Here is a 24890-nt window from a genome sequence, read left to right as displayed (position 1 = left end):
TCCCATCATCCCTCCTCTCCCCATCCTCCCTCCTCTCCCCATCATCCCTCCCCTCCCCATTCTCCCTCCCCTCCCCATCATCCCTCCCCTCCCCATCCCTCCCCATCCTCCCTCCCCTCCCCATCCTCCCTCTTCTCCCCCATCCCTCCTCCCCATCCCTCCCCCACCCCGAGCCCGACCGCGCTCCTCAAGCCACAACTCCACCAAGGGGGCCCTCCCCCCACCGCCGTCGGCGTCCAAGGGGACCACGCATTTCGTTTTTCTCATCTTTTTTTCCTCCTTAGTTTTCCAGTTTTCTCCCACTTTCGGGAGCCGCAAGCCATTCCCCTCGGCGGTAAAGCCCACGCCCCACCTTCTTTAGCGGCCGGGGCGGGGAGGGGCGGGGGGGCGGGGCAAGCTCCCGGCGGCTTAGATGGCCGCGTCGCCTAGGAAACTGGGGAGGGCGTCGGAATACGGCGGGCCGTGTCGTGTCTGCGCAGGCGCCCCGGCCCCGGCCCCGGCCCCGGCCTGCACTCTCGCGAGAACTGCCTCCCGGAAGTTCCACGTCAGTCAGTCGGCTGGGCTGCGGGTCGCTGGGTGTCTCGGGGTGTGTGTCGCCGGTGGCAAGCAAGTAAGGGCTCCCGGGCTCGCACCGACGGAGCGATGGTAGGTCCAGACCCTGCCGGAGGGAGCGGGGCCTGGTCGTGTGAGGCCCGCTCTTGGGCCTCTCCCTGGGGGCTGCGGTAAGCAGCGGCCCGGGCTCCCGCTTGGGCCGCCCGCCGCCTCAGGCCTGCTGGGCTCCTGGTCCAGTTTGAGCTCCGCTGAGGGAGGCGGTGTGGAGAGGCGGTGCCTGGGCTTGGCCAGACCTAACTCATTGTGCTCGTAGAGCAGGGGCGGATGATTTTACTCTCCTGTTGGGCTTGTTCCTGCTCTCGTGGTGTGTGCTCCCCGCACGCTGCGGCCTTAGAGCAGAGAAGCTCTCCCTCTGAAATGAGGTGACGTGTACGTGGGGTCAGAAGTGCAATTTCAGATGCTTTGGGAATCCCGCATTAAGTTTCTAGGGGGCCAAGGAAGGGTTAGGATGCTGCTTCTAAAACTGACGTGCTTTTCTTTTTTTCAAAGATTTTATTTATTTATTCGTGAGAGACACAGAGAGAGAGGCAGAGGCACAGGCAGAGGGAGAAGCAGGCTCCATGCACCGGGAGCCCGACGTGGGACTCGATCGCGGGTCTTCAGGGTCACGCCCTGGGCCGAAGGCCGGTGCTAAACCGCTGGGCCACCCGGGCTGCCCTTGACGTTTTTTTCTGCATTTGCAAATATAGGGGCTGATAAAGAATGGCAGGCGCGACAGGCAACGCTTTTTTTTTTAATTATCATTCTCACCTCCCTCCCCCTCCCCCAAATATCCTAAAGTTCTTTTGCTCTAGTGTTATAATAATTAAAAAAAAATACAATAGTATGAGAATATCCTTTATGAGGGAAAAATAATGTAAGAAAGTCAGTATTTTATGTTTAAACGTTTTCCTGCCCACTCCTTCTTTTTTACTTGTTAGGAAGCGTAGGTTCCAAGATTTTGGAGCTCAAAGACCTTCTGGGATGAGTAAGTCCCAAGTTCTGAATGTAGTCGTCTCAAACTTTTTAAGTTTGCACGAAGCTAATCGAGGCAGAGGTGGAATTAACAACCGAGGTTGAGTCCTTGGGGGAAACTGGTAAAAGTTATGGATACTTCTAGAAAAACGAGCAGAGAAGCACACAGTGTCGCAGGAACTTGGGTGGGTTCGCTCACAGGCACCACACCTTCCCTCCCATGAAGAAGTTCATGGGTAGTAAGGACGTTGAGCTCCTCAGCAGGATCTAGGGTCTCTTAGTTGTACATCTCATGTTACCAGGGTTCTTTTCTGGTCTGGGATCTGTTGTGCTCTCAGTAATGGACATTTCGTAATGAAATGTCCCTCATTCTTTAATGCATTTAAGATTTTTTTTTGTATAAGATACAAAACATGAATTTACTTATTCACTTCTTTACCACACAGTGTCTACTGTGTGTCTGTGCACTTTGCTAAACATTTGCTTCCTAATTCTTAACAGCTGGGAGAATGAGTTATAAATAATGTTTATAGAGTGATTTTGATAGGCCAGGCACTATTCTAACTGCTTAACTTTTTTTTTTTTAAGATTTTATTTATTTATTCATGAGAGACAGAGAGAGGCAGAGACACAGGCAGAGGGAGAAGCAGGCTCCATGCAGGGAGCCCGATGTGGGACTTGACCCCGGGACCCCAGGATCACACCCTGGGCAGAAGGCAGGCGCCAAACTGCTGAGCCACCCAGGGATCCCATAACTGCTTAATTTTGAATTTAATTCTTGTAACACTGAAACGTACATACAAATATTACCCCTCTTTTACGTATGTTGAATCTCAGAGAAGTTAGGTAACCTTGTCCAATATTGCATATTTAAAATGGGTAGTGGAACTGAAATTTGAATTCAGCATAATTCTGTAGACCTCAGTTACACCATCTGTCCTTAAACCCCCATATCCAAATACATGAGATGCTGTGGAGATAAAGACAGGAGTAAGCAGTGACCCTGCCCTGAAGGAGCATGTACTCTATAAAGCAAAAAGAGGGATCCCTGGGTGGCGCAGCGGTTTGGCGCCTGCCTTTGGCCCGGGGCGCGATCCTGGAGACCCGGGATCGACTCCCGCGTCGGGCTCCCGGTGCATGGAGCCTGCTTCTCTCTCTGCCTGTGTCTCTGCCTTTCTCTCTCTCTCTCTCTCTCTGTGACTATCATAAATAAATAAATAAATAAAATAAAGCAAAAAGAGACAATTATACAAATATGAGGAGTTAAAATTCACTTCTTTAAGAGCCCTTAGGAAAAGATAGTTCTGGCTAGGGTAATCCAAAAGATGATATTGGTGGCAGTGGCATTGAAGCTGAAACCTAAATGCCCCCAGCTTTTGGAAGATGAAGGAAGACATTTAGAATTAAGGGTACAATATAAATAATCTCACTCATAGTTGTATTCCAGAGGTGCCCTACACAATGTCTCATTCAAAGTAATTACATGTTGGGAGAAATATAGCAAAAGATCTTGGCTGTGCTTTTTAAAACTGGGATTTGTGAATTGAGGGTATTTGGAGCTACACTAGAATTGCTTAGTCTCCCAGCTCACCTTTCCATAGCATCACTTTTACTTAGTAATCATTAAACATCCATATGGTAAGTGATGGATTTTCTCATTTGCTAGAGGAAAAAAGATGAGTGTGTTGACCTTTGTGAAAGCTCCCACTGTGGTTCCTGGCACACAAAAGACACTTCATGTTTGTTCATGCTAAAGAGACCAGTTATAGGAGTTGAAATCTGTCATGCAAAATTAAGGATGAAGTAAAAGGCCCTGCTTCCCTGAATGGCCAAGGAATGTGACGATGATCGTTTGAAAGTAGGAAGTTTGAGGGGTGCCTGGGTGGCTCAGCTCATGATCCTGGGATTGAGCCCTGCATTGGGCTCTCTGCTCAATGGAGAGTGTGTTTCTTGTTTCTCCCTTTTCTTCTGCCTGCCCCTCTGCCTACTATGCTGTCTCTCTCCCTCTCTGTCAAATAAGTAAATGAAATCTTAAAAAAAAGAAAAGAAAAGAAAGTAAAGACTTTGGGATGGAGAGGAAGGCATGGCAGTAGAAGTTTTTTTTTTTTTTTTTTTTGGATAATTATAGAGAAGAACCAAAGATCTTTGATCTTTTAAAGTCAAGAGATCTAGGTTATTGCTAAAAGCAGAGGAGGCATGTATAGCAGTAATAACAAGGTTGAAAGTAGTAAATGAATAAAAACCTTGTGAGATGTTTGCTTTGTCTCAGGATATTATCTCTGCTGAAATTATCTAGTGAAGACAGCAAGTCTTCATTTTGTGTTGAAAAGTAACCTTAAATTTCTATTCCATTCATGATCATAATGGAAGATCACAAAAATAAAAGATCCAGTGGTAACTTGTCAAATAAACTTTTAAGTTGTATTTAAAACCTTTTGAAGGGGAAACATAGTTTAAATCCATTTTACCCAGTCTCTGTCCAAGAGGAAATTAAGACTACTGACCTAAGGCATAATTTTTTTATAATGAATTGGCTTTTCTCCAATTCATTGGTATGCTTGGGAGAATTGAGAAAATACTTATTCACATCATTTTCTTGTCTGTTTAGATGGATCCAGGTTGAAAACTCCTCTTTTAAACGATTAGCATTGTCTGACTGGAGAGTTTTTTTTTTTTTAATTTTTAAAAAGATTTTTTTTTTCATGAGAGATACAGAGAGGCATAGGCGAGGGGGAAGTAGGCTTTGCTCTCCCTGGGGAGTCCAATGGGAAACTCCATTCTGGGACTCCGAGATCACTCCCTGATCCGAAGGCAGACGCTTAACCACTAAGCCACTCAGGCATCCCTGGAGAGTATTTTAATTTTTGTTTAAAATTGTTCTAATTAAGGATGTCTGGATGGCTCAGTGGTTGAGCGTCTGCTTTGGCTCAGGGCATGATCCCAGAGTCTCAGGATTGAGTCCCACATTGGGCTCCCTGTATGGAGCCTTCTTCTCCCTCTCCTTCTGCCTGTGTCTCTGCCTCTCTCTCTCTCTCTCTCTCTCTCTCTCTCTCTGTCTCTCGTGAGTAAATAAATAAAATCTTCTAAAAAATTAAAAAATAAAATTGTTCTGATTAGAATTAGGTTCTGATATTAGATTACTAAGTAACTAGTTAGGTTCCAGTAAAGTTACATTAGGTTCCTGTAACTTAAATCCACTAAAATGCTGTAAACATTCCCTTTTGTCTACAAAGACCTTCATGGACATGGATATAACCTGTATTGATCACACATCACATTCACCTACCATTTACTAATATTATTGCCAAAATACTTTTCTCCAAAGAAATCAGTTTTTTTTATTGAGGTATAATTGACATGATGTTATATTAATAATGATTTGGTATTTGTAAATATTGTGAAAGGATCACAACAGTAAGTCTAGTTAACATCTATCACCATACATGGTTACAGTAATTTTTTTCTTGCATAACTTGTAAGTTCTACTCTTAGCAACTTTCAAATATGCAACACAGTATTAACTATACGTTATATCCCCCATGACTTAATTATTTTATTGCTGAAAGTTTGTACCCTTTGACCTCTTTAATCCATTTTGCCCAGCCCCTGCTTCTGACAACCACCAGTCTGTTTTCTGCATGAATGAGCTTGAGCTGTTTTAAGATTCTACACGTAAGTGAGGTCATACTGGATTTGTCTTTCTCCAACTTATTTCACTTAGCATAATACCATCATGGTCCATTCATGTTGTCAGAAGTAGTAAGTTCATTCTTTTTTATGTCTGAATAATATTCATGTATGTGTGAGTATTTTTGTGATCTTGCACAATGATCATGAATGGAATAGAAATTTAAGGTTACTTTTCAACACAAGATGAAGATTACTAGATAATTTCAGCAGAGATAATTTCCTGAGACAAAGCAAACACTTCACAAGGCTTTTTTTAATCTTTTTCCACTGTGTATATAATAATACATATGCAAATAATGTGTATTATATGCATATATATGTATATAAAACATGTACAATGAAATATTATATATAAAATGTATAATATACGTTTTCTTTATGCATACATCTATTGGTGGACCTTTTCTCCACATCCTCACTTGTTACTTCCTGTGTTTGTTTGTTTGTTTATTTATTTATAGATTTTATTCACAAGAGACACACACAGAGAGAGAGAGAGAGAGAGAGAGAGGCAGAGACAGGCAGAGGGAGAAGCAGGCTCCATGCAGGCTCCCCCTGATGTGGGACTCAATCCTGGGTCCCCAGGATCATGCTGAAGGCAGTGCTAAACCGCTGCGCCACCTGGGCTGCGCCCTGTCTTTTTAATAATAGCCATTCTGACAGGTGTGAGGTGATACCTCGTTGCGGTTTTGATTTGTGATGATTAGTGACATTGAACATTTTTCATCTATCTATTGGTCATCTGTAGTCTTCTTTGAGAAAATGTCTGAGAACTTCTGCCTATTTTTAAAATTGGATTAATTTCTTTTGCTATTGAGTTGTATGGTTTTTTATATATTTTGAATATTATGTTTATATTTATATATTATACATTTTGAATATTAATTCCTTATCCAGATAGATGTTTTGCAGATATTTTCTCCGATTCAGTAGTTGCCTTTTCATTTTGTTGATAGTTTCCTTTTCTGTGCAGAAGCTTTTTATTTGATGTAGACCCACTTGGTAATTGTTGTCTTTACTTTTGGTGTCAAATCCAAAAACTCATCAAGACCAGTGTCAGTGAGTTTATTGCCTGTGTTTTCTTTTAGGAGTTTTATGGTTTCAGGTTTTACCTTCAAGTCTTTAATCCATTTTGAATTAATTTTTGTATAATTAACTATGGTGTAAGATAGTGGTCCAGTTTCATTGTCTTTCTTTCTTTTCTTTTTCTTTCTTTCTTTCTTTTTTTTTTTTTTTTTTTTTGGAGAAGGAGAGGGGTGGAAAGAGGGGAAGAGGGAGAGAGAATCTTAAGCAGGCTCCACACCCAGTACAAAGCCCAACAAAGAGCTTGATCGGACAACCACGAGATCATGACTTGAGCTAAAATCAAGAGTCAAGACACTTAACTGAGCTGCCCAGGCACCCCTCATTTGCATATCATTGTCCAGTTGCCCAACACCATTTATTGAAAAGACCATCTGCTCCTCACTGTATATTCTTGGCTCCTTTTTTGTAGGCTAATTGACCATATATGCATGGGTTTATTTCTGGGTTTTCTATTCTGTTTCATTGACCTGTGTGTTTTTATGCCAATACCATGCTGTTTTGTTTGATATTATAGTTTAGGATTACTAAGACTTCATGAATAACACGTCTTCAGAATATTTTCTCATAGGGCACTAATGACATGGACAGAACATTGTGATTTAGAAGATATTTTTTATTTAGTCACTAGATACTCTATAAACCAAGGATTCTCAAAGTGTGATCTCTAGTCTCCTAGGAGTCCCCCATACTGTTCCAGGAAGTGCGCTGTGTTGATCATTTGCACTGTTGCTGTAAAAGTAAGTAATGGAATGTAAAACAACTGCTGGTGGAAGGTCACCAGGTTGTACTGATGATATATTCTTTATTACCACACAATTTTTTTTAAAGCCAGTCTCACTTAAGAATGTCATTTGTGAAGCAGGAAAAAAATATTAGTTTTATTACATCTCAATACTTGAGTATACATCTTTTAAATATTCTGTGTAATGACAGAAGTATGCACAAAATACTTGTGTTGCAAGCTTACATGAAACGGTGACAAACTATGTTTATTTAGCAGACATTTTCTAAAAACTGAAAGAAGCTATCTGGTGCCTGACAGTATTTGTTTTCGATAATAAAATTGGTGCTTTTAAGTGAAAATTAGGATTTTAGAAAACTTCTGTCATTGAACTGGATAGATTTCTAATACTTGAAGACTTAGCAGTTGAGGTAGATGGTGATATTAATGAATATGACTTTTTGCCACTATGTAATGAAATGTGTCAAAATTTGGAAATTCTGCTTTATTCAGTAAACCAAAATTTTCCAGATGACCAATGCATGATATTACAAAAGATGCCTGAGTGAAAGATCCATTCAAAATACATAATAGACCAATATGTAACAAAGTACAAAAAGTTCATTTATGTAGTTTCAGATTTTATATTGCAGCTAAACTTTAAGAAACTACCACTTGTCAAGTTTTGGTGTGTATGAAAGAAGAATATTCACAGCTATTTGAAAAAAGTTATTAAAATATTTTTCTCTTTCCAACTACCTGTGAGGCCAAGTTTTTTTTTTTATTTTTTTTTTATGTACATTAACCAGAAAAACATCACAACATATTGAAGGCCAAAGCAGATATGAGAAACCAGCTATCTCCTATTAAGACAGAATGTGAAAGAGTTTTGCAAAAAATGTGAAACAGAGGGGTGCCTGGGTGGCTCAGTCTATTGGGCATCTGCCTTTGGCTCAGGTCATGGTCCTGGGATCTAGCTCTACATCAGGCTCCTTGCTTCGTAGAGAGTCTGCTTTTCCCTCTCCCTTTGCCTGCTGCTCCCCTGCTTGTGCTCTCTCTTCTCTGTCAAATGAGTAAAATCTTAAAAAAAAAAAAAAAAAAAGCGTTGCCACTCTTCTCACTAAATTTCTTTTGAAAATATACTTATTTTTCATAAAATATTATTTAAGTCCACGTGTAATGGGCTTATTTTTGTTATTTGAAGATGAATTAATACATAAATATTTTAAAGTCATTTCAGTTTTAATGTTTCACATTATAAATATCAATAAATATAACCTACATAAGCAAAAGCTTTTTAGGAAATTGTTTTGAGTGGAAAGTGGTCCTGAGACCAAAAAGTTGGACAACCACTACTGTAAATTTAAATTTAAATACTCCTATGTTTGCATGAATGAAGTAGGCGCCTTAGGCTTGAAATTGTGTCTTCAGGTTAGCAAAGTAAAAACTGAATTGTTTTGTAGGCCTGTTAATGCATTGTTTTTTGTTAAGATCTCAAACATGTTTTATTTGGCGTAGCAATTTAATGTTATGAGGGTTTTTTATGTTGTTTCTCCTTAGCCTCTGCGACTTGATATAAAGAGAAAGTTAACTGCTCGATCGGATCGAGTTAAGAGTGTGGATTTGCATCCTACAGAGCCATGGATGTTGGCAAGTCTTTACAATGGCAGTGTGTGCGTTTGGAATCATGAAACACAGGTAGGAATTTTTAAGGACTTTTTAGAAAAAGTGTTAGACTGTGTTTATAATGAAAGAGAAGACACAGAGTCCAGTAGATATGCAGATTGCTTTCTTACTTGGTCCAAAACATTTTCAGTAAAGAGGAACTAACATTTATGGGGTTATAGCTTGTGGGAGAAAACATTTGGGTCTTGCTATGTACAATAATTAAATGTTAAATTCTGATATAGGTAGTGTTACGCTTTCTTTGAAGTGAAGGAAACTGCCACCAATATAAGGTCACTTGCTCTAAAGTATTTAATAGTACTTAATTTTTCATTCAGTGAATATTCTAATAGACTTAGGAATGGGATTTTTAGTTTCATTTATTTTTTCCCAAGATGATATGTAGATAACTTTCAACCAACCATACAAATTCTAGAGTATGTCAGAGAAATATTTGTAATCACCTTTTGATTATACACATGAGAATGTGCTTTCTGCAGATTATCTGTCTTAAATGCTTGTTTTGTTCTTTTCACCTGAGTAATTTATCCTTCAAATCGGTTTATCTCATATTTTACAGTCTTTCTTGATGGTTCTTCATCTTTTTTCCTTCAAAATACAGAACATATAGTCAACACTATTCCATACAGTTACAGGTCTATTTATACAATCAATATCTTCAACATCAGGGTTAAGTTCTTAATATCCAGACAGAATTCACATTGAGTAATTTAAGATGGCAAAAATAGGTTTAGGGAACCAAGGTCAGGAATAAACCTAAAAACAACCTTACAGTCTTAGGTCACTTTAATGGCACCGAATGCACACTACACCAGGACTGCATCAGTGACCTTTCATACACATTAACTCTTTGTTCTCTGGTTTATGCCAGTGCTGATAACATTGTCTGACACATAAGGCAATTATTTTTTGAGCTAATGAATAATATTCCATTTATCACTGTTGGACTGTATCAGGATTTCTGACCTCTGCAGTTTCACATCTTCATCTTATGAATCCATTTGTCTTAATGCAGATATGCATTAATATGCATGCTAACTCCTCTTTTTTTGGGGGGGGGATCTACTTCTGCTTTCACAGGTTTAAAATCTTTGTGATTTTATGCTTAACAGATATTTGATGCCTTCTCCAACTCCCACCACACGGCCTAATTCTTCCTAGGGAGCTCTTCTATCAACTCCATTTAGCCATTTCTCAGCACTACCATTTCACTATAGTATACTCTAAATCCCAGCTGTAGTTGCCTTACTTTTCTATGAGTTTTTCGTAACATAACTCTATTTTATCTGGTTTATCCACTTTGCCTGGTGTTTCTCTTTTGTTCCCTCCTGTGCCCTCTGGCAGGGCCATCTGCTTCTACTTTTATAATATATCTTGTTGGTGACTTCTAATTTCTTTCTTTCCCTCAAGAATGGAGGTCCTGGGATGGACGGGGATTATCCTAGTCTAATTTTCCACTGTTTTTCCAACTGCATATCTGACAGCCAGACTTAGAGTAGATATTGAGTAAGTCTTTATTGAATCTTTGTTCTATTTTTGGTTCTCCCTCTTTTTTTCTCTCCATTTATCACCAACAGAAGTTACTTGCCATTCATGTATATTGAGAACAAAATTCTCGAAAGAGGCAAAAAGTTTTTGAAAGTAATTCAAATGTACTTGAATTTCAAATAAGTCTTCGAAGGGTGAGTTCAATGGTGAAAAATCAGTATGTTAGAATTTGAGGCCATTCTGCTAATGATGTGGGAAAGCCTCTTAACCATGTTAAGGATCAGTTTACTTATTTAAAATGAAGATGGTATTGTTGCCTCCCTATATCATGAGATTGTCAAAAGGATTAAATCAAACTAGATAATATTAGGAGATCTATAAGGTACCATACAAGGTTAGTCATTATCTTTCTAACTTAAGTGCATGTTGAGTGTGTAGCATTTCCTCCTCTTTAGATTGTTTAGCTTCTAGAATGTGGAGACATCTCTCGTGTCATTTCTATCAGCCACAGTACTTAACATGGACCTGAACTCTGTTCTGCAGCTGCTTTATTTGTACTGCTCAGTAGTCCCCTGGATTTGTTGGCCCCTCAAGAGCTTTCATGGATTTGTCTGTCATCCTACAGATTGTTTGTTCTGTTTTCAGTGTCTGTATTGTAGTCAGCTGGGAGTGGTCTTATTAAGTCGAGCTGATGTGCCCATTTATTCTGTTTGTGTGAAAAATCTCTTGAGGTCTGGCTTCAGAAACCACAGTAGGCTCAGCGGTTCTTATGAACCAGTCTCTTCTTTTTTTCTTTCTTTTATACTTTTTTTTTTTTTTTTTAGTATGGTTGACATACAATATAACATAGTTTCAGGTGTAAGTTTCTTTTATTTAGTGCACGTGGTTAATCGGGTAGTAAGATTGTGCTGTTTATCATTATTCTCTGGTACAAAAAGAGATTGCAAAATGATAGTTTGATTTTCAGAATTTTAAAAAAATAAGGCATCAAAGTGGGAGGACAAAGAGATGCATTTATCTGTTCTTCCTAGGATGGTCTCCTAGTTTTCTACTTTTATCCTGTATGTATTATTATTCCATTTTGAGCACCTTGAAGAGACATCTAAAATCACTGTTTCATGCTTCACTAAAGAGAGGTAAATAGCATTTATATGGAAACATATTGCTAAAGTGTACAAAAAATTGTATCTTGTTTGTGAGTTAATAGGTTTAGTTTTAAAAAGAAAAAACTAAGAACCAATTCATTCAACAGATAGTTATTACAAATCAGTTGTTTGCCAGATACTGTTCTAGGTTTTGGGAACACAGTGAACAAGATTCTTGCCTTTGGGGAGCTTAGCAGGAAAGATTGACATTAAACACAGAGTTATGAAGATACTATATTATGGAAGGGGAGTATAAGGTTCTGTGCACCCAGGCTTATCAGTCAGAACAGGAGGAGCAAAGGTAAGGCTGGGAGTAGCCAAAGGTGAGGCTAGAGAGATAGGAAGGGCAGGCTGGAGCACAGAGGATCTGGAATTCCATCTTGTGGACATTTGCTGTCTTTTATCCTTTATAATATTTTAATTTTGAAACTAGTAAAGAAAAGATAATCATCTTTTTTTCATTTGGTGGTTGAGCTTTCATGCTTCAGCCTGAGAATAGTTTTAAATTAGGAGTGACCTAAATAATTGGAAATTTTAAATATAAAACAATGGATTTTTCAGTTATTTTCTCATAACTAAAAGTGTATATTCTTATTAAATTTTAAAGACATTGGTGAAAACATTTGAAGTGTGTGATCTTCCTGTTCGAGCTGCAAAGTTTGTTGCAAGAAAGAATTGGGTTGTGACAGGAGCGGTAAGTAATTATATGAATTTCTAATCCTTTCAATTTCTTAATTGGCCAGTGATTATGTGAATAATTTTGATTCTTGATTTGTTAATTAGTGTAATGTTTTGAGGCATGTACTTAATACCCGGAGCCCATAATACACTTGTTTTTCAAGATTTATTTATTTATTTTTAAAGAGAACGAGGGAGAGGGAGCCGAGAGAGGGGGGGTAGAGGGGGAGAGCTAGAGAAGAAGGAGACTCCTCACTGAGCAGGCCTGAGGCTGGGATTGATCCCAGGGCCCTGAGGAAATCAAGAGTCAAGAGTCAAGGGTCAGACACTTAACCCACTGAGCCACCCAGGTACCCCTACATATTTTGCATAGTTTACTTCATAACAATAATAATTATTTCTAAATTTCCATTTCTAGGATGACATGCAGATTAGAGTGTTCAATTACAATACTTTGGAGAGAGTTCATATGTTTGAAGCACACTCAGACTATATTCGTTGTATTGCTGTTCATCCAACCCAGCCTTTCATTCTGACTAGCAGCGGTAAGAGAGGACTCCTTTTGGTCATGTGCATCTCTTCGAGTAATTAATTTTCATTCAGTGAGACATGCAATTTTTTCACTGCTGTTACATGTAGAGTTCTAATTCCAAGCAGCCTTTAAACTATTTAAATCCATTAACGTGCTATCAGTGCCGCTTGCTTTTGTATTTAATGAAATATCAACTCTACTTAGGATTTGTGTAGCAATTGCTCTGGTTCCTGTCAGGGAAGGCCTGAAGGTCTAGATGATTAAACATCTGCTGAACAGAAAGCTAATTTACATGCTGGTGGGTGAGTTTTTGCCAGATTGCCATATACCCTCGTCAGTTTTATCTTCATATTCAGACTAGTTTGCTCTCAGTATTAAATCTAAAACAGTAGACTTTTGGAGGCTAATTAAAACAAATTGCACTGATTTGGTAATGCTCTTTGAAACATTTTTAGGTTAAAACTGAGAAGTAATTCAAAGCTTTTTTTCACCATTCTTAGAAGAAGAATGTTTATTCCCTAGTCACTGCCATCATTATTCAGTCATAATTAGATTCTAATCAAACTTGTATTACTCTTCTGTCATTCTGTAAAGCCCAGAGTCTTTCTAAATTTTTTCATGAAATTTTTATGTTTGTTAGTAGTTTTTCTCTCTTATCGCCACTCTTCTATAGAGAATTAAGTTTATTCATAGGATAAATAAGGATTTTGAAAAATGTGTTCAGTTCTGATTCTGTTTCTTTAAATCATGGAATGTATGATTTCTCTTAGATTTCCTGCCTTAAAAGGAACAAAGACTGCATCTTCTGAATGAAAGAAATATAAATTGCAACTAACTTGAGACTTTCTTTTGGCCTAGATGACATGCTTATTAAGCTCTGGGACTGGGATAAAAAATGGTCCTGCTCACAAGTGTTTGAAGGACACACTCATTATGTCATGCAGATTGTGATCAATCCCAAAGATAACAATCAGTTTGCCAGTGCATCTTTGGACAGGACCATCAAGGTAGGGTGTCTATTATTTATATCCATTATGATGGCGAAATATCATTGTTTTAGGTATTGTGTTCCTGGCTGTCCAGAAAGTTATTCCTGCTTAGAAGTTTCTCTCAAGAGCTCATATTGAAGTCAAAATAGGACTTCTCACTTTGGTCCGGAGAGACATAATTCTTTTTAGAAAAATATTATGACAACTTGTGCTCAATGGGAGGAGTGTTTTTCCATGTCAAAGCAATCTATTATAAAACTTGTAAACCATTGCAAACCTAGAATAAGAAAGATGCCAGTATCTCTTCATATTTCCTGTTTCTTCTCCTTTTTGTGTATTGTTTCCTATTTCCTTTCAGTGTATTTGTTGTTGACCTCAGCTGAGTATTAATCTATTTTACTTTAAAATTTCATCTGCCTCCATTCTCTTTTTCTTATTTCTCCCTACTGCTGCCAAGTATCTTTCTAAAACATGGATTTGACCTTTCTGCTCCCATTCTAAGGATAAAGTCCCAGTACCTTAATGTGGAATACAAGGGTTTCCAGACTAGCCACAGCTAATATTATGAGACATCTCCTATAACCCTGGCCTACCCACCATTTTCTAGAGAACCTTATTCAGCTGTTACCTCTACTTATGATACTCTTTATTTTTCCCTTTTGACTTTTTTTCCTCTGGAGAACTACTCATCTTTCAAGGCTTAGCACAGTTACTCTGAGAGGCTCTCTTCAGACTTCCATTACATCCCCAGACAGAGCCAGTCGTGCTCATCCCATTCCTTCCATTCCTTTTTTGTCTCTATTATGGCCCTTATTCTGAATGATAACTAATGTGTCTTCAGAAATCTTTATCCTCCAAAATGTTGATGTTTGGGGTAGGAACTGGTATCACCCCCACTCCCTCAAACAGACACTCAGTAGCCAGCAACACAGTGCTTTGCTTGTACCAGACACTTAATACATGTTGCATGAGACTAGTCATACTCCTTTTTCCATTACAGTATTTAAAATCTCTATATGCATAGATTTAAAATGATAATTGCATTAATTTTTGCTTTCATGTGTGCATGTATGTTTATGTAACATTTTTATTAATTTTCCTTTAACTTAGGTAACATATTATATGTTATTTGATAATTTATTATTAAATGATATCTGTCCAAGTATCTTAGGGTTTTGACCTTTTTCCTCCTTTTGCTGGATTGTCCTTGTTTTTGACATAGGTTGGAAACTTTGAGAAATTAGTTTCAAACTTTCTTCAATAAAAGGTATATCTTGAGAACATAAACTGTCTTATCTTTGGTTCTAGTAAAGTTTATTATATGTATTCAGTGGTAAACATTTGTTTACGCATCTTTTATACCTCCTAGAGGGCCACTTATGTAGGAGGCTCTCAGTAATTATTTGTAAAGATAAAGCTCAATACTAGTGCTATGGTAATGTTTGACTACTTTTCCATACTCTAAATTTTTTAGTTAAGTGGTAATTTTCTCTTTTTAACAAACCTTATTAAATTAAATCCACTTTCATTATCTTTATATTAAAATTCTCATAAAAACCACTTCTTACCTTTAAAGAATTGTTCTTCAGACCACAGCCTGTGGATTACTGGGGTATCTGTTAAAAAAAAATCTAGATTCCTGAAGAATCTGTAGGGATAGGGAAAAACTCTTTAGGGATAAAGCCTGGAATTTGGCATTTTCAGAGAACACTGTAGTTATTCTGCCCCCTGGAAATTCAAGTAAGGTGAGAAAGAATGGAAACAAATGGATGAAAAAAAATACATACATTCTTTAGTTTTTAGTTTTCCTCTCCTGGGCTTTGACACTTTATCTAATGTATTAGAAGTGTGGTGGAACTGCCTTCTGAAAAGCAAGGCTCTTATTGACTGGCAGATGCTGTTGCTCTCTAAAGGTTTGGCAATTGGGTTCTTCCTCACCAAACTTCACTCTGGAGGGACATGAGAAAGGCGTGAATTGCATCGATTACTACAGTGGTGGCGATAAACCATACCTCATTTCAGGTGCAGATGACCGTCTTGTTAAAATATGGGACTATCAGGTACAGTTTATTATTGAACTCTATTCATAGTAATAATGCTTCAGTATTTGCATCTAAATAGTGGTCTCAGAGTTCTCCATAAAAATGAAAGCAAATACCTATCAAGATTTTAAAATAAAATGCCATTATGTTTACTTTTCATTCAACAGTAGAAATTATAATCATTTTGATTAAAATGAAGTATTACATTCGCTAGTATCCTCACTGGTAGACTTCTGTTCATATTTGAAAACTAGCAGATCAACAAATAATACTATGACATAGCCATGGTATAGCCAGTTGTCACATAGGCTTTGTAAACCTAATTACAACTTCTTGTTACTATGCTTTTTGTCTCTAAGAGACAGATTTTCTGTTTCTTAGATCAAAATTTCCATAAACAGTTATTAATAAAATGAGGCTTAGAAATCCAGTGTTACTCAGCACCTTATTCAGATTTGTGTTTAAGTACAGAATAAAAATATTAAAGATATTATCTTAGAAGTTGCGGGGGGGGGAATATTCAGATGAAAATCAGATCTCTTCTTTAAATGTGATAGTTGCAATTACATTTCCCTGTATTGTCAAAGAATTAGAAAAAATATGCACATAAGACAATTGTGTTTCAAAAATTTCTATATATAAAAACTATTTAAATTGTCACAACCATTATCACTTATGTATCTGTGCACTGGAAAAATTAAGGATGAGTTGTTTTTCATTAAAAAAATAGATATATTTAAAATATATATTTTTTTCTGTGTCTTGATTACAGAATAAGACATGTGTACAGACACTGGAGGGACATGCTCAAAATGTGTCTTGTGCCAGTTTTCATCCTGAGTTGCCAATCATCATCACAGGTTCAGAAGATGGTAAGTTAGAAATGTATGTTTGTTCCTGTGCTTATAATTACTAAGTGCGTGGTTTTTGTTTTTGTTTTTAAGATTTTATTTTATTTTTTTATTTATTCATGAGAGACAGAGAAAGAGGCCAAGATACAGGTAGAGGGAGAAGCAGGCTCCACGCGGGGAGCCTGATGTGGGACTTGATCCCAGGACTGCAGGACCAGGCCCTGGGCTGAAGGCAGGCGCTAAACTGCTGAGCCACCCAGGGATCCCTAAGTGCATGTTTAAGCCAGGTAGTGCCCTGCATTGTAACTGGATGTTTCTGATAACTTTACTGTTTTTTATTAGAGAATACTTGAGCTTTAGGAGAGTGAAGGGACATTGTTGTCTTCACCCTCCTCCTCCTCCTCCTCCTGTGTTTTGGCTCTCTTACTTAAGTAAAAGGATGCCCAGAAGTCCTAAAGAAAAACTGTGAAAAAGCCTGTCAGTACTTTGGAGTCTAAAAACCTGGGATCAAATTCAGGTGCTGCCACTTCATAGATAGTGGTTTGAGTAGATTATGAAATGAGAACAGACATATCTGCCCCATAGGATTATAGTGAAAAGAAAAGATCACATGTGTGTAAAGCATCTGCAGGTATATAGTAAGCAGTGTACCTAGGAAATTCATTATTTTACATGGAAAATCACATTTCTTAGTTTCTTAAAATTTTCTATTCACTTATTTATGTTGCTTTATAAAATCACCTACAGACTATAGGTCAAAAAATTAAGCTACCAGGAAACTTAATAAAGACTTCCCTGTGGCCGGTTCACCCGACACAGTTCATTGTTATATGTTCAGATTAAAAGGGAACATTCACATTGTTCTTTTTAGGAACCGTGCGTATTTGGCATTCCAGCACGTACCGCCTTGAGAGCACATTGAATTATGGAATGGAGAGGGTGTGGTGTGTGGCCAGTCTGAGAGGGTCCAACAATGTTGCTTTGGGCTATGACGAAGGGAGCATCATTGTTAAGGTAATCTCTAATTATACTCTCTGAATAAATGAACATAGTGGAAGAAGTTTTCCTTGTATTTTAGTACAATCATCTTCTAAGCCACCAGTTTTATTAAACTGGCTCTTCTTTCATTAAGCATAAGAGAGTAAGTACTGGAGATTTAAAGTGGAAAAAAAGAAGCCTTCTGTTAAGTGAAAATAGAAATGTTTATTTTGTGGTTTTATTTATCATTCTTCCAGCTTGGTCGGGAGGAACCTGCCATGTCCATGGATGCCAATGGAAAGATAATTTGGGCCAAGCATTCAGAAGTCCAGCAGGCCAACCTAAAAGCAATGGGAGATGCTGAAATTAAAGATGGAGAAAGACTGCCATTAGCAGTCAAGGACATGGGCAGTTGTGAAATATACCCCCAGACTATTCAGCACAATCCTAATGGACGGTAAGCCATAACCGGAATCTCCCTCTGAGCTTCTGTGTATGTTAGAGCAGTGTTTGCATATCCATAGTGTATACCACTCTTACTCTGTGGTGGGCATTCCTGATGAGCTTTGCCCTAGCCTAACAATCCTCAACACAGTTGGCAGGGAGCATGTCCATCGATCAAGTTGGCATGCAGGATGTAAGCATATTTACCTATCTGGCTCTGTCCCATTTATTCATTTTAAATGTATGGGGTTTGTGTCCTTGTGCTCCTTCAAGGGCAGATACCATGTCTTATCCTGAGACTCCTTAGGTGCTCTAAAAATTTGCTAACTTAGGAAGAAAAGTTGACTCAAGTATGTGTCCTTTGAAAAAATTGAGGGAATGGTAATAATTCTGCTTATCTATATTTGAACCATCATTTTCATTCCTTATGATTTAGAAAGCACCAAACATCTTGTAAAAGAGTTTGAAGCATAGGTTTAAACCTGTGCGCCTTTAAAAGTTACTTTACAATAGATCTGGGTGTCTTATAATTCTGTGCTGGGTATTGAAAAAGACGAACTGTAAACCAAGTGTGCTGCCTTGTTCAGTAAATGGTATCCATGGTTACTTGTAATATAATTTTCTTAGGAAGATGAAGAATGCATTAAATTTTTTTCCCTTGATATCATAAAAAACATTTTTTTTGTTCTAAGTTTTGCATTTTACCTTTGGCAGTCTAATAGCAGCTAATACAATATTTTACAGAGAGTTTTATATCTTGAGAAAATTTTACTTGACTATATACAATATTCTATTTTCACTAATTAAATGTTAAAATATTCTGTTTATTTTGATAAACTTAACAGTCATTAAAAATGAGTATTTTTATTCATTCCAGTGATATGCTTTAAAATTAAGATAATCTTGCAACAAAGTAGCACCTTCTTATGGTATAAATGTAATGAATAAAGTGCTACTATTAAAATCCTGGCCCCTGTGCATCTCCAGCCATTCTTTGTGCCTCAAGTCTCCTTTGTTTATAAGAGAAGGCCACTGCAAGAAGGTTTTTAGCAAAACTTCATCTTCATAGTATGTTTTTGGATAGAATATGTATGGGTAGCTCTGTATTTGAAGAAATGCGTAACTTTAAAAGATACCAGATTCAATAATAACAGTCAGCTGAAGTAGCATTTGTTATTAGAAGTATTTTATTATGAAGATGAAGCATTGTTTCATAACTTCCACATGTCACTGATCCTACTTCTCTCCCTGGCTTCCATAATTTGCAGGTTTGTTGTGGTGTGTGGCGATGGTGAGTATATTATCTACACAGCAATGGCATTGAGAAACAAGAGCTTTGGATCTGCCCAGGAGTTTGCATGGGCCCATGATTCTTCAGAGTAAGTTTTGGCTTGGGGCTGTCCATCTGGCACTGATTGCAGATGGGTGATTTGTGTGTGGCTATATGAAACATGTTCCAAAGCCTCGGTGTTGGCTATGCTTTTCCGTGTTCAAGGACAATTCTCATCAGAGCTGCCTTTGCCCTTTCTGTGTTTGGTATTCAGCAAGCTCACTCAAGTTCATCTAATAATCCCATTAAACTGGGGGCCCAGCACCCATTTCCTTAATAGAGCCTGTGGCAGGGCTTGGTGCTTCTGGGCTCAAGACAAAGTAGTCTCTCCTTGTGACCTGGCATCCTCAGGTACTGACTGTTAGGGTCCAGAGCTAGTTGGGAGAGACTACAATCTGATGTCATCTTGATGAGAACTTCATTGAATCTTTTTTCTGTGATGTTATCCAACTGCTGTTCTTAAAACAAATTCTGCCTGAATTTAGAGTACTTATAAAATATTCTCATTAAAAGCAGGAAAAATCTCTGAATTATCACACTAGGTACTAGTTATTTATAATTCTTTATAATTATACTACATACTAGTTACCGAGTGTTCCTTCTTGATTCCTTTTTGGTGCATGTAATAAATATCAGGGCTTTGGTTTTTTCTTTTTTTAAGATTTTTTATTTATTTATTCATGAGAGAGAGAGAGGCAGAAACACAGGCAGAGGGAGAAGCAGGCTCCATGCAGGGAGCCCAACATGGGACTCGATCCCTGGTCCAGGATCTGGCCCCAGGCTGAAGGCAGCGCTAAACCGCTGAGCCAACCAGGGATCCCCTCTGTTTTGATAGTTTGCTTTTTGCCTTTTTTTTTTTTTAAATTAGCTTTATCCAGCCAAGGCCCTACTTAACATCTTTCCTCTCTTGATAGGAATGCTTATCAGATCACTTCCGTAAGTACTCTTGAATATCCAGTAACAGCCACAGCCCCAGCCCCTCTTTTCAAGAGGCTGGAATATACACACTGTTCTAAGTTGCCAAAAATGTCTACACCACTTATAAAAATTTTTCTTTATTTTTTAAGTCACCTTTATTGAATTCATACAAAATTAAATGCACTATTTTAAATGTACATTTCAATGAATTTAGACAAATGTATACAATCTAACCACCAGCACAATGAAAACATAGAACATTTCTATCATTCCCAAATAATCCCCTTGTTTTCCCTTAACAGTCATTTCCCTGGCCCCAAGAAACACTGATTTGCTTTTTGTCACCATGTGGATTAGATTTGTCTTTTGTTTCATATAAATGGAGTCATACAGTATCCACTCTTATGTTTGGCTTCTTTTGCTCAGCATCATGTTTTTGAGATTCATCCAGGTTGTTGCATGAATCAGTGATTGATTCCCATTTTTGCAGTGTTCCATTGCAGGAATATACCAGTTTAATCACTCACTTAGCGAGTGATGTTGGGTCTTAGTTTCTGAAATAGTTTGTATACCCTAATAATGTGTGTATTAGTGTAAAACCCATAATCATTACTCAAATATATCTGAAAAAATTTCTAACATTTGATGGAAGTATGATTGGGTATATAATATGCTATGTTTTTCTTCCTTTCTCCCTCAGATATGCAATAAGAGAGAGCAACAGTGTTGTAAAGATATTTAAGAACTTTAAGGAAAAAAAATCATTTAAACCAGATTTTGGAGCTGAAAGTGAGTGCTATTTATATATGACACATTTTTGGAAGCTTTGCAATGGCTCAGAAACAGCTAAACAGAAATCTTTTTTCAGGTATCTATGGAGGCTTCTTATTGGGAGTCAGATCTGTAAATGGCTTAGCTTTCTATGACTGGGACAATACAGAACTCATACGCAGAATTGAAATTCAGCCCAAACACGTGAGTTTTCCCTCAGTTGTTACTTCTGGAACGTGTAGCTTTGTGAGGAGCTCTGGGTCCCTGAGGCAAAGAAATGTCCTTATACCCAGCTGTCCTGGTTCCATTGTGTTGGACTCAGTACCATTTACTTCAAAATTGCTTAGAAAATCAGAATTGTGGTATATGAATGAGGCAGTAGACAGTGGGTATTTTGAAAAGCATCCAAAGTTACACAAATGCCAAGTGCCATTCATATTTTAAATGGATTTGACAGTATAAAAAGCATGCTTTAAAGATAAGAAGTCAGGGAGCTCTTGACTTGGAAAGGCCTAAGAGCTCCCATACCATTCAGGAAGCCTTTTCATACTTTACCTGATGATGGCTGTTTAAATTTCAGGTAAATGTCTCCAGTGGCAAAGTTTTCTGGAACTACCTGCTTCTTTGACACCTTTCATTGTCAGACAGAAATCTTTGGAGACAAATCCACCTCCCTAGGGCCCTGGTTGTGTCTTTTATAGCATGCATTCTGAATGGGCACTAGCACCCTGGTGGAGAAAAATTGGTTCTTGAGGGTGAAGAAAATTTGCACTTTATCTATAAAGGGGAGATACTTAGATGTATATATATGTTATGTGTGTGTGTGTGTGTGTGTGTGTGTATATACCATGTATGTATGTATATGCATTATATATGTATAAGCATATATAGTATCCGTGGTATTTTGTAGGGGGAGGTGAGGGAAAAAAATGTCTAAAAATATTCCTGGGTATGTGGGTGAGGGTGATAATGGAAAAAAGAAAGGCTGAAAAACACTTTTTTAGAGCAATAGGGAATGGGCTGCTGCTTCTAAATGACAGCATGTCCAGTGCTTCCTAACAGCTTTCCTTCCTGTCTCCCCTTGGTCTTTCCATTTCTCAGCTAAATAGCAAGGCACTATAAGAAAAATAAAAATAAAAAAAAATAAATAGCAAGGCACTGCCCCATCTACCCTCCAAACATGGATATACACATATGTACGTATATGTATATATGTGGTATATGTATCTGTACATATATGTACACACCATGCACTATATAAACTTGTCAAATGTGTATTTATTATCCTGATGTAAGAAAAACAAATCTTGTTAGAAACTAAGTGTATGCAGTTAGTCATACCACACAGAAATCCAAAACTGTCCATGTGTCTGCTTGCCATGTTACAGATTTTCTGGTCTGACTCTGGAGAGCTGGTCTGTATTGCCACCGAGGAGTCGTTTTTTATCTTGAAGTATCTGTCTGAAAAAGTCTTGGCTGCACAGGAAACACATGAGGGAGTTACTGAAGATGGCATTGAAGACGCCTTTGAGGTAATTCACCAACACAACTTTAGCTTTGTTTTTTAAGTGATTTATATTTGTATGAACTTCACTGAGTTTCATATTTTATTAAGTTTTGGAGAAAGTGAACATATAAGGAATTCCAGTGAAATGTGAAAATTAAAGTCTTGACTCAAAGATCAGAGTTTGAAAGTATGTATGTTTAAAAGAAATTTGTACTTTGATTTTAGAAAATCATTAGATTCACTTTGATATCTTTCAGTAAGGAAAATTAGGTGTTTTGGTCTCTAGACAGTTCACCCAGAGTGATTTAAATGAGCTCTCAAATGGTAAAATTAAGTCATCTATTGTGGAGATGGTCCTGGAAGATTTTATGAAATACTTCCTTTTCCAGTTTCATGTATGTGAGTTTAGATCACAGCTCTGATGCAGCAGTGAGATTCTGCATTACAAATACTCATCCAGGAATCTGTTTTTAAATGGAGAAAGAAGATAGAAATTCCAAGAAAATATTTTCTTTCTTGAAGTAGGATTTTACTTTGCGTTCCTTACTGTATTACCTTATCACCCCAGTCATACTCAGTTTTTATGATTGACAGGACTTCTAATTCTCAGTAAGGTAATAATAGACTATTTTTCTCTCTGCAGGTTCTTGGTGAGATTCAGGAAATTGTGAAAACAGGGCTGTGGGTAGGCGATTGCTTCATTTACACAAGTTCTGTGAACAGATTAAATTATTATGTTGGAGGAGAAATAGTCACCATTGCCCACTTGGACAGGTAACTGAATATTGTTTTACTTTTGTGTCAAGCATTCTAAATTCAGAATTATGTTTTTTAAACAAAACCTATTGCTGGTTTGTAGCAGTGATAGGCTTGATTTTTCAGTGTGTAACAGTTTTAGTAGGTTGGCTCTTGTTGATCAAAATTGCATCAGTCGAAGTGAAAAGATTCTGAGCAAGAGGCAGGTTGTGTGTGTGTGTGTGTGTGTGTGTATGTGTGTGTGTGTGTGTGTGTGTATCATTCTACTGATTTGGGCCTACTCCTAATTAGTTTCTGTGTCTGTTACAGGACAATGTATCTCCTGGGCTATATTCCTAAAGACAACAGGCTTTATCTGGGTGATAAAGAACTGAACATTGTTAGCTATTCTCTGCTGGTTTCCGTGCTGGAATACCAGACAGCTGTCATGAGAAGGGACTTTAGCATGGCTGATAAGGTTCTTCCTACCATTCCAAAAGAACAGAGGACCAGAGTTGCACACTTTCTGGAAAAGCAAGTAAGAGGGATTTTTTTTTTGTTTGTTTGTTTGCTGGTTTTCTTTTTGGGTGTTTTTTTGTTTTGTTTTTAAAATTTTATTTATTTATATGTGAGAGAGGGAGAGGGGGCAGTTTGTGTAGTCTGGGAAGTTAAAACATTTTAAACATAATGATACAGCCTTCCTGGAGATCCAGCTGGACAGAACTTGGATAGCTGTCCAGCAACTCCCTCTTGGCCACCCCATAACTGAGCATTCTTCCTCATTCCAGGGGAGTCTCTTGAAGTCTCAGCTTGGTCTAATGCACCACATCCATAGAGCTGATGAACTTGCCCACAGTGCATACTCCCATCAGTACTCCTTGTCTTAGGGGAGAAGCTAATTTGGTAATTACAGTAGTTGGTTTAAAAGCCTGTTTTGATGACTCTCTGGAATATGGAAGACAGTTTTAGATTTCCTGCCCTTTGATGAATAAAGTAGACATAAGACCAGCAGTCAAGTCCTGTAACGATACCCTATCAGTGTCAGGACCTGCAAGCAAAATGTTTGCTAAATGACCCACAGATTAGGAAAAATTGGAAGGAAGCTTTTACATTTAACTGCTTTTCTTTGAGGGACCGGATTACATGATCTCTGAGCCCAGCTTAGCGAGTAGGTTGTGAATGGCTAGGTCTACACCACTGAGCCTCTCTTTGAAATGCCTCTAGTTCACTCAGCTTTCCAGAATCTTTGTCTTTTTGACATTTGCGTGCTTTTGCATTTTTGATTTACTAGTTTTACATGAGTTTGTTCAGCATCAGTCACCTTCCAGTGCTTAGAAAATAGCATTGCGGGACTGCATTTTGTCTGCTGGTTTGTTCTTTTAATGATTTCCTTCGCTTTTCTGTCTTCTCATTAAAGAGTATTATTTATTATGTTTAGGCAGTGGGGTTTGTGTGTTAGCAAGGTAGTCTTGGTTCAAGAGAGAGCTAAATGGCTGACTTGCTGTGTGTGATATACACACATAGACTGCACACACAGTTACATATGTTCTCTGTTTAGGGCTTCAAGCAGCAAGCTCTTACAGTATCCACAGATCCGGAGCATCGCTTTGAACTTGCTCTACAGCTTGGAGAACTGAAAATCGCATACCAATTAGCAGTAGAAGCAGAGGTATGTACTAAGTCATGATTTTCTGTATTGATTCAAAGGTTAGTAGCTACTTCTTTGTGTTTAG

The 24890-nt window shown here is 38.0% G+C and overlaps 1 protein-coding gene across 1 annotated transcript in view; it reads left to right on the top strand.

Moving 5' to 3' along the window:
- The first annotated feature begins 514 nt into the window (after nt 1-514).
- Nucleotides 515-24890, top strand: part of COPB2 (COPI coat complex subunit beta 2) — a 28781-nt gene continuing 4405 nt past the window's right edge. Inside the window, exons 1-16 of the mRNA XM_055321039.1 lie at nt 515-645; nt 8624-8761; nt 11990-12076; nt 12479-12605; nt 13451-13599; nt 15495-15641; nt 16396-16495; nt 17346-17488; nt 17710-17909; nt 19165-19275; nt 20845-20933; nt 21013-21119; nt 22304-22447; nt 23066-23196; nt 23488-23695; nt 24716-24826. Coding sequence (XP_055177014.1) covers nt 643-645; nt 8624-8761; nt 11990-12076; nt 12479-12605; nt 13451-13599; nt 15495-15641; nt 16396-16495; nt 17346-17488; nt 17710-17909; nt 19165-19275; nt 20845-20933; nt 21013-21119; nt 22304-22447; nt 23066-23196; nt 23488-23695; nt 24716-24826 — 1995 coding nt within the window. The 5' untranslated portion in view covers nt 515-642. The remainder of the gene's footprint in view (nt 646-8623; nt 8762-11989; nt 12077-12478; nt 12606-13450; nt 13600-15494; nt 15642-16395; nt 16496-17345; nt 17489-17709; nt 17910-19164; nt 19276-20844; nt 20934-21012; nt 21120-22303; nt 22448-23065; nt 23197-23487; nt 23696-24715; nt 24827-24890) is intronic.

Source organism: Nyctereutes procyonoides, unplaced genomic scaffold, assembly GCF_905146905.1.
Source record: "Nyctereutes procyonoides isolate TBG_1078 unplaced genomic scaffold, NYPRO_anot_genome, whole genome shotgun sequence".
Classification (NCBI taxonomy): domain Eukaryota; kingdom Metazoa; phylum Chordata; class Mammalia; order Carnivora; family Canidae; genus Nyctereutes; species Nyctereutes procyonoides.
This window is presented reverse-complemented; position numbering and strand designations above follow the sequence as displayed.